Here is a 15793-nt window from a genome sequence, read left to right as displayed (position 1 = left end):
CACAGGAAATACTTGAAATCTGTTAAATGTCCTAGAGTATGCATGTTCCGGTCAGGGGCAGTGATAAGATGTATCAATATACGGGCTCCAGCTTTGTTTACCCTTCTCACTTAAGACTTTAGTCTCACCCATTGGCTTCTTCCCTCTCTCTGGCCCTTGGGGGAGACTTCTAGTTTCACCAGCTCTGCTCCCATGCTCATTGTGATGCATAGTTAGGAGAACTGAGAATGAACACTGGAGGGTAGATGGGAAAGCAAGGGGTTTTGCTAGTTGGGACAGTTCCTTGAGTTTCTTTTGTTGCTGAGAATCAGGGTAAGGAAGGGAAAAGGAAAACACAAGTCCAAGAGGTTAAATTGATCTACCTGATACAGAGCAGCAAGGAGAGGGGAGAGGCAAAGACAAAGACAATTTTCAATAGAGAGAGCTTGGATCAAGAGGCAGTTGCAGGGTGTGCAAGCACTGGGGAGACAGAGACAGTACTCTTAGTGAGTACTGCCATGGCTCATGCACTGGATTCCATAAAAGGTATTTGAGAAACACAAGCGAACATGAGAATAGCTCTTCCATTTGTTTCATCTACTGGACTGTTTCTTTGAACGTGACACTGTCTTGAACGGAGGGGCCCTGGCTTTTTGGTGACACATGATTCATGGAGCCAAATTTCTGGCTACTACGCACCTAGGTGCCATCAAGGACATGTGTTCTCTTCCTCTTCCCTTCTCCCACCCACTCACGCCTGTGTTGAGCTGTAAAAGGGTCCTACCCTTAACTAAATGTTTTTCCTGCCCCAGGCTATTGCCTGTTTTCCACTTTCCAGTTAAGTCCTTTGTCTCATGACCCTGGCATTTCAGGGCCAGCCTCTGGAGGGCCCAAGGCATACTGTAGAGGCTCCTCTCGCCTCCCCAAAGATAGCTGAGCCCATCTTTCTGCCTAGATGTCAACCTTCGCACTTTGGAGATGGGGGTACAATTGGCTCAATGGCCCAGGGACGTCCGAAGCCCTTCTGTAGATATTCACGTACTTGCTGAGGGGCACTGAGATTCCAATGGATTTCTCTGGCCCCTGGGATTCTGTTTGTACCCATACTGCTTCTTTCTTGAACAGCATGGGCCAAATGCCAAGTTAAGTCTTTTGGTTAGTTTCCTATGTTGGTTTCCACCGTAAACCCACTCAGGGAAAACATTTTATGAATTATGAATTATTATTTAACATTTATTTTACTGAAGATTTTGGGTTGAGGGGAGGGGTCAAATATACAGCCCACAGCCCCCCACCATTTTTCTGGTTCCATTTCCTTCTCTGAAAAGAGAGCTCTTTCTCTCACTGCTGAACTTATCCCTTCTCTTGCCCAGCCTCATGCTTAGCAATTTGCACCTGTCTTTCAAAGTTTGACCATATCTGTGGGGTTCTCGTCTACCCACATTAGCAGCTTTATTGAAATTATTTCTTCTGAAAACATTCAGTGCTCATTCCTCACAGGAATTTGGGCAGACACAGTCTTTTCCACTTTGCCACATACAGATGGCAGGTCACGAAAGTGAGCACATGGGTGTGGGGTGGATGGAGCTCTAGGATCCAGGCTTCAAGGCTTGCTGAGGGATCACCCTCCCTTCTCCGTATCCCAGATTCCTCTTTTGGGAAATAGTGGAAGGTACTAGATCATCTCCAAGTTCTCAGCCAGGTCAAAGACGGCTGTGATTCTCATCAAGGCTGTAAGGGATAGAGAAGGAAGCAGAGACTCCAGGTGCAGAAAGGCTGGGGGTGGAATCAGTGGAAAGAAAAGACATTGGTGGTGGTGGTGGTGGGGGGGTTCACCTGTGGCCTTCAGGGCTGGTTTCCATGCTGACTCACTGGCAGCTGCATTCCAGCTGGGGTGGTTGGGAGCCCCAGTAACGGATTTCCTCAAAACACAGCCCTGGGTCATTGCCCCAGATTTCCACACCTCAGGGGACAGCTCTGGCTGCCAGCACCCACTGGGATTCAGGGAGACTGTAAAAACATCTGAACCCCCCAGATAACAGTCGGGCAAGAAGCATCAGTAGTAAACAATTTAGCCAAAGATCCAGGCAGGGATAATTGGAAGCTTTTAGAATTTTGAAAGGCCTCAGAAGAGAGAATAAAGATATTTGATGATTCTGAAAGTAGCCATAAGTTTTTCTTTCATCTCCCTATTGGCTTTCTTTTCTTTCTTTCTTTTTTTTTTTTTTTTTTTTGGTGCATTAGGGAAGAAAAGAACATTTCTGTCAAGAAAGATTGGACATAAAAGGCCTTTTCGTGGATGAGTCTAGATCAATAGAGCCTGCTTTTGTTTTATAATAAGTATCGAGTGTGTTTAGGGGAACAGTGACAGGAATTCAGAGCCCCAGACAAAAACATTCTTCTCATCAATCTGTCTTGAGGGGGATGTAGCATTGGGCTGGGCAGCCTGTGCTTGTGGAATCTTGGGAAATTTACATAAGCTCCCTAGGACTCGACTGTGAAATTCAAGTAACAGGAGTGCCTGTCTTGTCAGGTTGCTGAGGGGTCTTGAGCTCATCTACACGAATGCCTAGAACAGTCTACAGCAGGTAGAGCTCTTAGCCATTGTTTAGTTGAAGCCTATGGACAGAGCTCGCATCAAGTTTCCAGTCTCTTTCTCTGTCTCATCTCAACTGTCTGAGAAAGAGCAAGGAGACTTCAACTCCCATCAGTGTCCACCACCACCACATACAGACACCCATAAGGCCTAGTCCCACATGGTACAGAGGGTAAATCCCAGTGCATTCAGGCTCCAGGTGCATTCCCGGTTCCAGGGAGCCCATAGCATGACACAGATTTCAGTTCTCCAACCACGCTGTTTAATTTTTTAAATTTATTATTATTATTATTATTATTATTATTATTTTTTTTTTTTAACCATGCTGTGTAGATCAAAGCAGAGAAGGAAAACACATGTCTGCTTCAGACAGGACTGCGTGTGAATCGTTCCTGCCCTCTGCCCAGAGTGACCCTAATTCCCAACAAGTTGCCTCATTTGTCTAAATTCCTGGAAAATGGGGATAATGTCAGTGCTCACAGGGGAATTGTACAGACAAAGAGATGGTGCATGCCCAGCATGCAGCACAGTGCCTGGCCATAGCAAGAGTTCAAGAAGGAGTCATCTTTTCACCTTTATTATTATTACTACTTCTTCTTATGTATTATAATTATTCCATGTTATAAGCACTATGTGTATAATTATTGTATTTATTGTATATTTTAATACTATGATTATCAACTATCAGTGATGATCCTTTTGTTCTGTACTGTGGGGCTGTGGAGGGCAGATGCACCTCCCATTTCTCCAGAGCCTCCCCCTGATTCCTCAGCTTTGTCTCATGATGCTAACAGCTCCCCAGAAATGGGAAATTGCCTTGAGGACTAAGAAATAATTGTGGTGTAAGGAGCATTGAATTTTTTTTTTTCCTGGAGACCTTTATCCAGGTTCTTTTTTGCCATCTACTGGCCATGTGACTTTATAGAGTCACATCATCTCTCTGAGCCTCAGGGACATATGGAGACAATGTAATCAGCTTCAGAGTTTTGTGCTAAGGATTAAGAGATGTTTGAGCAAGTGCCTGGTAAAGCCTTACGCGTTGTGAGAGTATTGTATGTTACCACTATGACATGGCCCTCCCTAGTTCTTTTCCTTAAATATCTCAGGTGCTATATACATTTCACAGATAAATGTAAGCCAGTTGATATGGGGTTTTCCACAGTTACTTGAAAGTAGTGGCTGAGCTTGGTTAAATTAATCTCTGCCCTAGCTTGGAAGGGAGAGACATGGACCTGGATTCTCGCCAGTTTGGGGCCCTGGCCAGGAATCCAATCCATCAGCTTCCAGGGAAAACTTTTGCCACAGGATTATTTATACGTTTGGAAATCTAATGAGGTTTTAGTTTGAGTAGCAAATTAAACACTGAAAGGCTGAAGCTACAAAAATGGAGCCAAGTCTCTTCCCAAAGATCATCTCTCTTATCTTGGCCAGGCCACACCCAGGCTTTCTGGCACACGTGGACCACAGCAAAGGCGCAGTGATTCACAGCGAAGTGTTTCGGGCCCGTGGCCACCTTCCCTCCCATGCCTCTGAGATGGTGCTCTGGCAGGGGCTTCTCACAGCTGCAGGGAAGAGCTGTTTTCTGGAAAGGCTTGGGCCATGTTCTCTGGATCATACAGAAGGGCTCTGGCATGATACTGAAGGGATCAAAGGAATTAGGGAAGTCAGGGAAAATTCTTTCCAGTTATTTTGTTGTTGTTGTTTTTAAAGATTTTATTTATTTATTCATGAGAGACAGAGAGACAGACAGAGAGAGAGAGAGAGAGGCAGAGACACAAGCAGAGGGAGAAGCAGGCTCCATGCAGGGAGCCCGACGTGGGACTCGATCCCGGGTCTCCAGGATCATGCCCTGGACTGAAGGTGGTGCTAAACCACTGAGCCACCCGGGCTTCCCATCTTTCCAGTTATTCTTATTAGCAAATGTTTAAGTTCCCCTACAGAAATTTCTTGCTTTAGGACCCTTGGCTGCCATGTTGTACAGCTCCCTGGGCAACACTGCAACACTAACTTTGTGCTCCGTGAGGTGTGAGGTGCTCTAGGGGTCACCATTCCCATAAACTGCAATCTAAGTGGTGCTCCGGGCTTCTGTGCAATAGGACTTTCCTGGGGCCAAATCCTACCAAAGCCAAATGTCTGGTCACAAAGCCACACAATGTACCGATTTCTTCTACAAACAAACCAAAGAACAAAGAGCATTTTTAAGCCCTACCTACCCAAATTTTAGGAAAGATGATATAATGTTTCCGGATGGGCACCACTGCCAATTCCTAAGTGTCCAGTGGACTAGTTATTTACAGGGAAAGCAGATTTGTCATTAAAAGATATTATTGATCATTTGTTTTTCTTCTTTCCCTTTTACATGGTCTGTAATAACTCTTAGAACCTGTTACATCCAAAGAGTCCTAGGGAAAACATAAAAGGAAATGGTACTTGACTTTGAAGTAAATTCCAAAGTCATCTCTTTGCCTCAGGCTCTCAAGATAAAAGATGTGGCTGAGTAATTGAGGCAATAGGTCTGGTGGCTCTCTGAGCTACTGCAAAAAGAGCAGGACAGAAGGAAATTCAGAAGCAAGGAGAGCACAGACATTCTTTCTCCCTTCACCTTTACCATTAGCTAGGGCCGGGAAATGAGAAAGTCACCACTGTCAGGTGGGAGCTGTGACTGTGGACAACAGGCAGTCTTTGTGATAAACACTTTTTAAACAAAAACGGTATTCCCATAACAAACAGGTAACTCCTCAATAAGCCACCCCCCCCCCCCCACTTCCTATACTTAAAGAAAATCTCACTTTGGACAGCTTAGTTTAATTCACCCTTTACCTCTGTTTATGCTTTGTTGAGGTCTACACAGCCCACGTGGTTCCTGATCACAAACATTGCCTTTGATTTCAGTGCTCATGTTGGTGGTTGTTAAGCTGGCATGGATAGTACGTGATTTACCTCTTCATCAGCTAGTCCTCAAAAATATCCATAAACTTGATTCTCCTGCTGGCTTCCAAAAATAACAGCATTAAATTTGCCCCCCACCCCCCCCGCATTGTTCTCATGTTAAATCTGATGAAGAGTTAGATGTTGTTACTTTTATCTTGTAAAATTTTCATCGTGTCTTAAACCTGCTGCAATGACTTCACACTTGTAAGCTATCTCACATTTATTTTAGCAGAGGGCAGATGGCCCATCCGGATGTATATGTTCACATATATGAGGGTCAAATGGAGCACACCACCCAACACGCCACTCCCTCAGGAAAGTGTTTCTTTGGAATCACAGTTACCTTCTCTCATGGCCAATGCATCTGCCTCCTTCCTGGCAGATGCTCTCTTCAGGATTCCATAGTGTCTGCCACATTGCTAGCCCTATGTGCTCCTTGATAGATTTATTGATTAAAATAATGAGTCATGGGTCCCATTCAGGGATTTCCAACAGTGTCATAATGTGATGGAGGGAGAGAAAGAAGGTACGTGTGCTTCCTGGTAACATCACCACTACAGTGAGTAGAGAAAGCAGACCCAGCCTATAAGGCCACTAAAGGAAGTGACAAGAGTAATGACAGAGATAACAGAAGCCCAGAAAATATTTTGTGGCAGGACCTCAGATGACAAAACACTCTGGAGAGAAAGGTTACGTTTCAGCTTCAGCAAGAAGTGATTTTTTTTTTTTTTAAGGTTTTATTTATTTGACACAGAGAGAGAGAGAGCACAAGTAGGGGGAGCAGCAGGCAGAGGGAGAGAGAGAAGTAGGCTCCCCGCTGAGCAGGGAGCCTGATGTGGGGCTTGATTCCAGAACCCTGGGATCATGACCTGAGATGAAGGCAGATGCTCAACCGATTGAGCCACCTGGGTGCCCCAGCAAGAAGTAATTTGAAAGATGATGATGCGAGTTTATTTTCATGTTGGGGGCTTTGATATGGGGGCAGGAAAGACTTGGAAATAGAGAGCAGGACTTCTCAGAGGGCACTGAGAGCCTTGACAGATGTCATTACCAAGAGGCAATTGTTAAGACCATGAAGAGTTAGTCTTAGAAATCCAGTTCCACAAGCTCTGTGACCTGGGCCAGATGATCTGACCTCTCCACACCTCCTTCTTCTTCTCAGTGACTCGCACAGATGACTCACCTGTGAATAACAAATGCCCCAGTCTGCCCCCAGTGGGCTTCTTATGAGGCACCGGGGTATTACTCTTCACCGGTTCCCTTTGCCCGGGAGGAGTATAGGTACCCACTCCACTGAGGGGCAGCTTGGCCGTGTGACTCTCTTTGACCTTTGCCCTGTGAACAGCCATGCCATGGGTTGCTTCAGGCAGAAACTTGATGAGTCAGTGAGTACTCTGCCCTCCTCTCTTACGTCTTTGCCATGAACACAGGTAACGCTCCAGATGGTGGCTGTTCCCTCCGCATGGGTCCCAGAGCGAGGACCCCCAGCCACTGAGATTTGGAGGTTGTTAATGTGGCACAAAAATGAATTTAACCTGATTGATACAGGACAATTTAAATTTAGGAAAAGCTTTTACAACCCATCTTTGCGCATTTGTAATACAATATGAAGCATTCACATGTGGGTTTTACTATAGACTTTTAGGAGAGAGCCTATTAATGCCCCATGCTTAGCAGGCCATAAGGGCTTTAATGCCATGGCCTAAATATCTGTGTCCCCTCAAATTCATATGTTAAATACAAATCCCTAATGTGACAGTGTTAGGAGGGGGGCCCTTCCCTTGGGAGATTAGGTCATGAGGGTGGAGCCGTTGTGAATGGGATCAGCACTCTGATAAAAGATGCTCCAGGGAGCTCTCTAGCTCCTTCTGTCCTGTGAGGATACAATGGGAAATCTGTGAACCAGAAGAGGGCCGCCACCTGACTATGCTGGCACCGTGATCTTGGATTTCCACCTTCTAGAACTATGAGAAATTTATTTATGTTGTTTAAAAGCTGCCCACTCTGCGATATTTTGTTATAGCAGCCTGAGCAGACGAATACAACTTATGTGTTTTGATGAGAAGTCGATGTTTCTCCAGACTATTTACTAAAAACTAAATTTAAATATATTCTGAAGGACTGAGAAATCCTGAGATTTTTATCTAATTCCCAACACTATGTTCTTTCTCTTGTTTTTCAGAGCACTTCTTAGTCAAATCTGTTTTCAAAGTTTTACTAAGGATCTCCTTACTTTCACTTAATTTCATGCTTGTTTCACCTTATTAAATACTCCTTCGTCTCTTACCTTGAGCATCATTTCCTCCCAAAGGATTTCCTATGTCACTACCTCACCATCTGCCCCAGCCTGGAAGCTTTCTTCATAATATCTCTGTTCTTTCCTCCCCAGTATTTATCTCAATTTGATTATATCATAACGTCATTATTGGATCGATTTCTCCCCCATGACTGATAACTCCCCCAAAGCAGGGAGTGAGTCTAATTTTGCAGATTAGCATGTACAGGGTCTCAGCCCCACACCTGAGCACTTAGTAAGTGCTCAATAAATATCAATCCATCTATGTTTTTTTTTGAATGGCCTATAAAAATTTAAATCTTGCTCCCTGAGCATGGGACTGGATTAAAAAGGTCAAAGTAAAAAAAAAAAAAAAAAAAAATGGGGGTGGAGGTCAATATTTATTCAGGAAATAAGTAGCATTTATCATACCAGAGGTACGGGTCTTTTTCTCTTCTCCTTCCATACAGAAGTCTTATTAAGGATGTTCATAGATGTGAAGGTTTATTTTGTTCCTTTCTGCAAGCCTGGTACTTTGTTAGAAGAATAATTGAACCATGTAATTAGCCTACACAAACTGTTGCCATGAATATTGCTTTAAGTTGAAGTAATTTAAAAAACAGACTTGGAAATGGAGTTTCCATGCATGCAGAATTTTGTGTTAATAAAACCCACACAGGAGAGGTGACAGTGGCAAACAGAAGCTGCAAGTTATTTTTGAAAATGTTTACTGGCAGAGGAAAGGATGTCTCCTTTGTGGGAGGGTGCGCGTGGAACTTTCTCAGGCATAGTAGCACAAATCAAGCAGTAGTTCAAATCAAGCAGCTGTGAACAACCCTCCCAGGATGGGGGTCAATTTATTGCCTGGAGCTGGGAAGTCCCACAAGGATTTCACCTTCGTGAGCACAGAAATGAAATCCAATGGGAGTGAGGTCTCTGAAGGCTTGGCATAGTCTTTGATGATGCCAAAAAGACTGTTCACAAAACCAAAGCTTGTCTAGGGCCAGGGAGAAAGAAAACAAGAAGTAGGCACACTTCCAGGGGCAAGGAATAAAAAATTGATGAGCTTCGAATATCACTCTTATAAATGTTTTCCATTTTGAATTTATCACTTGGCAAAATCCAAAGACTTCCTTTTCTCCACTCTCCAATATATATTTTCTTATAAGTTTTTCTTATAACTAGATTCTTGTTGGTATCTCTCTTCCTTTTTAGAGGAAAGATATTATTTATTTATAATATATGTGAGAAAAGGACATTTATGTGAAAATAAATATTTATGAAGATGATGGAGATCTTAAGAATGTGTTTAACTTTTTTTTTTGTATTCAGCATTATTTATTGAGGAAATTCTATATTCAGTGTTATTTATTTATTTATTTATTATTATTTTTTATAATAAATTTATTTTTTATTGGTGTTCAATTTGCCAACATACAGAATAACACCCAGTGCTCATCCTGTCAAGTGCCCCCCTCAGTGCCCGTAACCCATTTACCCCCATCCCCTGCCCTCCTCCCCTTCCACCACCCCTAGTTCGTTTCCCAGAGTTAGGAGTCTTTTGTTATTTAGTAAGTCCTCCCAGATACCAGGCACTGTTTTAGGTCTCCTGGATACAGCAGTGAACAAGATGGGTTCATGAGTATATTCTAGAAGAAGTTCCAGAGTGTGTATTCTAGAAACAAATATGGAACGTTTCACAAATTTGTGTGTCATTGTTGTGCAGGGGCCATGTTAATATTCTCTGCATGGCTCTAGTTTTGTGCTAATGAAGCAAGCGCTATGTTTACTTTTTTAAATGGCCATGGCAAGGTGAAAAATGTTACCGAACCCCCACTAGTATCTGCAATCTATTGGAAAGACGTCAACAGACATTTAGATTTCCTGCTTATTAACCCAAACTCCTGATCATGAGGTTATATGGGGACGGAATATAGAATATAAGCCACAGGAATAGAATGAGCATACATTTTTTATGATTCTCTGGTGAATTTTAAAACATAGTTACTGGAATCTTCCCACTATGATTCACCTGACTTACTCCTGTAGGTTTGCTAAAAGTCTCCATAAATCTACATCCAGGAGATATTCATGAGTTGGTAGATATTTTAATGTATTCATGAAGATCTTTAAGAAAAATGCATATTACTTTCTATTTTCCAATTTTGAAACTTGCCCTTTGAGAGAACATTAAACATAAGGCTCCTGAGTATAACTTTACAAAACAATGTAGAAATCAGTATTTTCAAGGTTTAAGAATTTTACTAAATACAAAAGATGACATTTAAGCCCCATAGGACATATGGGAAATGAGCTGTTCTGTTCAAAGTTGCTGTTGGTCACAATTCCTGTTGAACACTGAATCTGTTCAACTGGGCCTTCTTGGCTTTCTGGGGCCAAAGAAATCTCAAAGTTTCTCTTCTTGCCAAAGGTATTAACTTGAGACCAAAACAGCATTCAAATTGAGTTCTCATTTATTCCTTCCTCTGGAAAAGACCCAAATATCCTGTACATTCAGGAAATTAAAAATAGAGGACTAATGAGTTAATATCTGATAACTGGGAAGATGTTTAGATTTGGATAAAGCCATTAAATATTGATGAAACATTAAGGCAGTCTTTATGTTATTATTACTTGATCTGATGCTTTCATATAGTAGGAAAACTAGAACAAGTCAAGAAGGAACTATAATTCTCACAGATAACCTGCCCTCATTCTATAAACTAGAGATCAACTTGTTAATAATTCTTTCTTTTATAGATTTTATTTATTTGAGAGAGAGAGAGAGAGAGAGAGAGATACTGAGAGAAAGCATGAACAGAGGGTTGAGAGAGAAGCAGATTCCCCACTGAGCAAGGAGCCTGATGTGAGGCTCAGTCCCAGGACCCTGGGATCATGACCTGAGCAGAAGGCAGATGCTTAACTGACTGAGCCACCCAGCCACCCAAGATCAACTTATGGAAACAGGACTACTTTGTATAAATATGATGAAGTATTCAAAAGGACCAATTATTTCAAGGAGTTTAGGTGCTAAGAAAAGAACTCTAGACCACCAATCTTCTCTAGTTTCCATTTCCATGTATTAATGCAGTGAATGTTTCTAGAACTTGCATCAGAACCACCTAGAAACCTTGTTAAGTCAGAGATTAGTGCCAACTCCCCAAATTTCTGATTCGTAGGTCTCTGATGGGGTCTGAGAATATATATATATTTTTAAGTAGGCTCCCTGCCCAATGTGGAGCCCAATGAAAGGCTTGAATTCAACCCATGATCAAGACTGGAATTGATATCAAGAGTTGGATTCTTAACTGACTGAGCTACCCAGACACCCTGAGAATATGCATTTTTAGCAGGTTACCAAGTGACTCTGATGCTGCTGGTCTAGGGACCCCATTTTGAGCACCACTGACTTAGAGCTTCCTCACATCCCATGTACAGACACCCCTCATAGTCTTGCACTTCATAGATATACCAGTTTTTACAAATTGAAGGTTTGTGGCAACCCTGCATGGGGCAGGTCTTTTGGTGTGTTTTCCAAGCATTGACTCACTTCATGTCTGTGTCACATTTTCATAATTCTCATACTTCAAATGTTTTCATTATTATTTATTGGTTATGGTGATCATGATCAATCATTTTTGATGTTATATTGTAATTGTTTTCTGGTTCCACAAACCACACCCACTTAAGATGGTGAACTTAACTAATAAGCATTGTGTGTGTGTCCTGACTGCTCCACTAACCAGCTGTTTCCCATCTCTCTCCTTCGCTTTCCTCAGGCCTCCCTATTCCTTGAGACAGAACAATAGTGAAACGAGGCCTGTGAATAATCTTACAATGACTTCTACGTGCTCAAGTGAAAGGAAGAGTCAACTGATATGACAAACTTCATTTTTTCCTTATTTTAAGAAATTGCCACAGCCACTTCAGCCTTGAGCAACCACCATCCTGGTCAGTCAGCAGCCATCCACACTGAGGCAAGACCCACTGCCAGCAACAGGGTTCTTTTTTTTTATTTATTCATGAGAGACACAGAAAGAGAGAGAGAGAGAGGCAGAGACACAGGCAGAGGAAGAAGTAGGCTCCATGCAGGGAGCCTGACGTGGGACTGGATCCCAGGACCTCAGGATCATGGTCTGAGCCAAAGGCAGATGCTCAACCACTGAGCCACCCAGGCACCCCAGGATTTTGACATACTGAAAGTTCAGATGGTGGCTAACATTTTTCAGCAATGAAGTATTTTTAAATTAAGGTACGACCATCATTTTTTAGACATACTATTGCATACTGGAAAGACTGACTATACCATAGTGTAAATGCAACTTTTATATGTACTGGGAAAGCAAAATTTCATTTGACTTGCTTTATTGCAATATTCACATTATTGCAATGGTCTGGAACTGCACCCACAATCTCCCTGAGGTATGCCTAGAGTATTGGTTGTCTGGAAATCTGGCAATATCCAAGTATTTAAAAAACATAATCGTAAGAAACAGAAGTCATTGCTACAGATAAATCGGGAACATTTAGAAGAAATAGTATTTTTGCTATAATATTTTTTCCATTATAGAAAATTTTGCCACTTAAAGAGATGTTGAATCCTTTGGCATACTTATTTTACTACTTGACTTACAAAATATAAGTAACTTGGGGAACTTGTATTGACTGTGCAAAGGGAGATACATATACTCTAAATACACTGGGACATTTGAAAATAAATAAACTCAAATTGGCATTAAAAAAAAACAGAAAATGCTAGTTTGAAAAGATTATGCAGTTTGCAGTGGAATTAAAAAATTCTTAGGCAGCTTATTTGGGCAAAGGAGGTAACATATAGGCCAGGGGTTAGTGCCCCATAGTGAACATCTATTGGCTACCACCCAGCTTCAGTACTCCCTTTCCCTTGTACCTTCTACTTTTCAGTTCAGTGTCTAATCTTCCCCATGCCTTGCATGTGCCATGTATCAAGATGGCCTTACTCCTAGGGATGGGTCTTGATTGCCTTAGACCAATTAGCACTTTCTTTCCTTATCAGAGTAGTTGGTTCAGGAGAGGGCATGTGACTGAAGCCAGTCCAACTGGAATGAAAATCAAGACTTTGGCTGTGATTTCTCTCTCTCTCTCTTTCTCTCTCTCTTTCTGGCCTCAAGGGCAGCAGCCACTCTGTGACTACAACATAGGATGAGGGTGACGCCCTGGAAGGCAGGGATAAGAGATGGAAAAAAAAATTCTGTCATTGGTTTTGAGTCCCTTGGTCGAACCAACCTTGAACTCTCTCCCATCTGTGGACTGTACACCCACATGAGCCACTAACATCCTGTATCACTTAAACTCTTTTTACATATCCTGATACGTATCATCTCTAAATCTCAATTTCCTGAGTGTCTTTGTGGTTTAAATTTTGCTGGTAAAGTACTTAACATTGTGACCAACACAATCAATATTACTTATAGAAGATATTAACTGACATTTGTATAGGACCGGTTAGATTTTGAAGAAAACCAATGTGATCATCACAGTGATGGGACGTCATGAGATAGCCGGAGATGGGATTGTCATCCCTCTTTTATAGCTTAGCCCAGGGGTTGTTAAATGACAGCCTGTGCGATCAACCAAGACTACTACCCAAATAATATTTTAATGTAATACAGCCATGCACATTATTTATTTTTTTCTTTCTTTTCTTTTGTTTTTTTCTTTCTTTTTTTTTCTCTTCTTTCTTCTCTCTCTCTCTCTTTTTTTTTTTTTTTAACTAATTATCTATTGCAGCTTCTTTGGCTCTGTGGCTGAAGAGCCAAGTAGTTGCAATAAGGACCACATGGCCTGCAAAGCCCAAAATATCTACTGTCTGGACCTTTATGGAAATGTCTGCCAACCCCTGGTTTAGGAAATGGAGGACTAGACTTTCTGAAGGTCAAAGTCATAGGCAGATCCAGAGCTTGAACACACGTCTCCCCACACAGTGTTGTTCCTGTGTAAGAGTGTGGCCAGAGCTCAAAAGCCTTATGGGCAGAGGCAGCCTTGTGGTGAGGTGGCTCCTGCTCCCTGTGGCCTTGGAAGGCCACTGCTCCCTTCCCATTCTTTGCCCTGTGGTTCTTCCTGGAGGGAATTCTCTGCCCAGAACTGCCCTGGATCAGGGCTGCAGCCCCACACCACCTCAGGGGCACCAGCTCCCGGGAGACGCCAGGAATATGCTGTGTCATCCAACCCCACCGCACACCAGGAATGGTTGCCCCGGGCATCTGTGCCTGCGAGGCCATGTTTTTAAAAAAGAACAAAGAGCCAACTCAGTAGCAGATAAACAAAAATGAACAATACATGCAATTTTCTTAAGATCCCCTGAAAGAAGAGACCCTTCCCCCAATTTCATTTTTTTTAAGCATGGAGGGGACCATAAGTCCCCAGAGAATCAAATTAATATTTTCCATCTACTACAAAACTGAGAGCCAGCATCACAGTCTTAAGAACTAATAAATGGCCCAAGAAATCAGTGCATTCACTTGTGAAGAGCTCTCACACAGCCTCTTGATGCTTTCTCAAGTCTAATTGGTCGGTGGGAAGTTTTTGATGGGTTTCCAGGACTTCGTTCCAGGTTTCACCATGAATGTGGGAGGAAAGAGAGAACAAACCATGTCTACCCCGGTGAGCTGGCTTGCAGAATGGCAGGAACAGGCCATTCCCAAAACCATGTCTCCCACTGCAGGCCCTTGGCATCCCTCTCACTAGTGGCTCCTCAAACTACTCAAACGACAGAACTTACATATAAGTTAGAAATAAGTCCCTGTGCCTTTGAGATGCCAATTGTACTTGATGCCAAGCATGGGCTGCAATTTACATACATTGTTTTTCGTTTAAAATGAGAAGAAATCCAAATCGATGTTGTTTTGAATGACACTTCTGAATTTCATGAGTCCTTCTCAGTGTATTACAAACAAAACAAGACTATCCTCAAAGAACCCCAAACCCAGAACTGGGCAGTCTAATCCAGGTTCCACTGGCAATGCTTGTTGAAATTAACTTTTTTAATTTTTTAATTTTTAATTTTTTATTGGTGTTCAATTTGCCAACATATAGCATAATACCCAATGTTCATCCCATCAAGTGCCCCCCTCAGTGCCTGTCACCCAGTCACCCCCACCCCCCATCCACCTCCCTTTCCACCACCCCTTGTTCGTTTCCCAGAGTTAGGAGTCTCTCATGTTCTGTCTCCCTTTTTGATATTTCCCACTCATTTTTTCTCCTTTCCCCTTTCACTATTTTTTATATTCCCCAAATGAATGAGAGCATATAATGTTTGTCCTTCTCCGACTGACTTACTTCACTCAGCATAATACCCTACAGGTCCTTAGGAGGGGCAAGATGACTGTATCCTTTGCTGTGCAAAAGCTTCTTATCTTGATGAAGTCCCAATAGTTCATTTTTGCTTTTGTTTCTTTTGCCTTCGTGGATGTATCTTGCAAGAAGTTACTATGGCCGAGTTCAAAAAGGGTGTTGCCTGTGTTCTTCTCTAGGATTTTGATGGAATCTTGTCTCACATTTAGATCTTTCATCCATTTTGAGTTTATCTTTGTGTATGGTGCAAGAGAGTGGTCTAGTTTCATTCTTCTGCATGTGGATGTCCAATTTTGCCAGCACCATTTATTGAAGAGACTGTCTTTCTTCCAATGGATAGTCTTTCCTCCTTTATCGAATATTAGTTGCCCATAAAGTTCAGGGTCCACTTCTGGATTCTCTATTCTGTTCCACTGATCTATGTGTCTGTTTTTGTGCCAGTACCACACTGTCTTGATGACCACAGCTTTGTAGTACAACCTGAAATCTGGCATTGTGATGCCCCCAGATATGGTTTTCTTTTTTAAAATTCCCCTGGCTATTCGGGGTCTTTTCTGATTCCACACAAATCTTAAAACAATTTGTTCTAACTCTCTGAAGAAAGTCCATGGTATTTTGATAGGGAAACTCAAAGACAACCTACAGAATGGGAGAAGATATTTGCAAATGACATATCAGAT

The 15793-nt window shown here is 42.3% G+C and overlaps 1 protein-coding gene and 1 pseudogene across 1 annotated transcript in view; both read right to left on the bottom strand.

The window, feature by feature from the left end:
* The window catches only part of PLEKHG7 (pleckstrin homology and RhoGEF domain containing G7), a 77408-nt gene that overhangs the window by 15091 nt on the left and 46524 nt on the right, over positions 1-15793 (bottom strand). Inside the window, 6 exon segments of the mRNA XM_049094250.1 lie at positions 5011-5066; positions 5069-5109; positions 6918-6997; positions 8677-8778; positions 9804-9908; positions 14238-14386. Coding sequence (XP_048950207.1) covers positions 5011-5066; positions 5069-5109; positions 6918-6997; positions 8677-8778; positions 9804-9908; positions 14238-14386 — 533 coding nt within the window.
* Positions 9463-9560, bottom strand: LOC112654916 (U6 spliceosomal RNA; annotated as a pseudogene).

The sequence above is a fragment of the Canis lupus genome, chromosome 15 (assembly GCF_003254725.2).
Source record: "Canis lupus dingo isolate Sandy chromosome 15, ASM325472v2, whole genome shotgun sequence".
In the NCBI taxonomy this organism is placed as follows: Eukaryota; Metazoa; Chordata; class Mammalia; order Carnivora; family Canidae; genus Canis; species Canis lupus.
The sequence above is the reverse complement of the archived record's forward strand: the minus strand, read 5'-3'. Positions and strand labels throughout refer to the sequence as shown.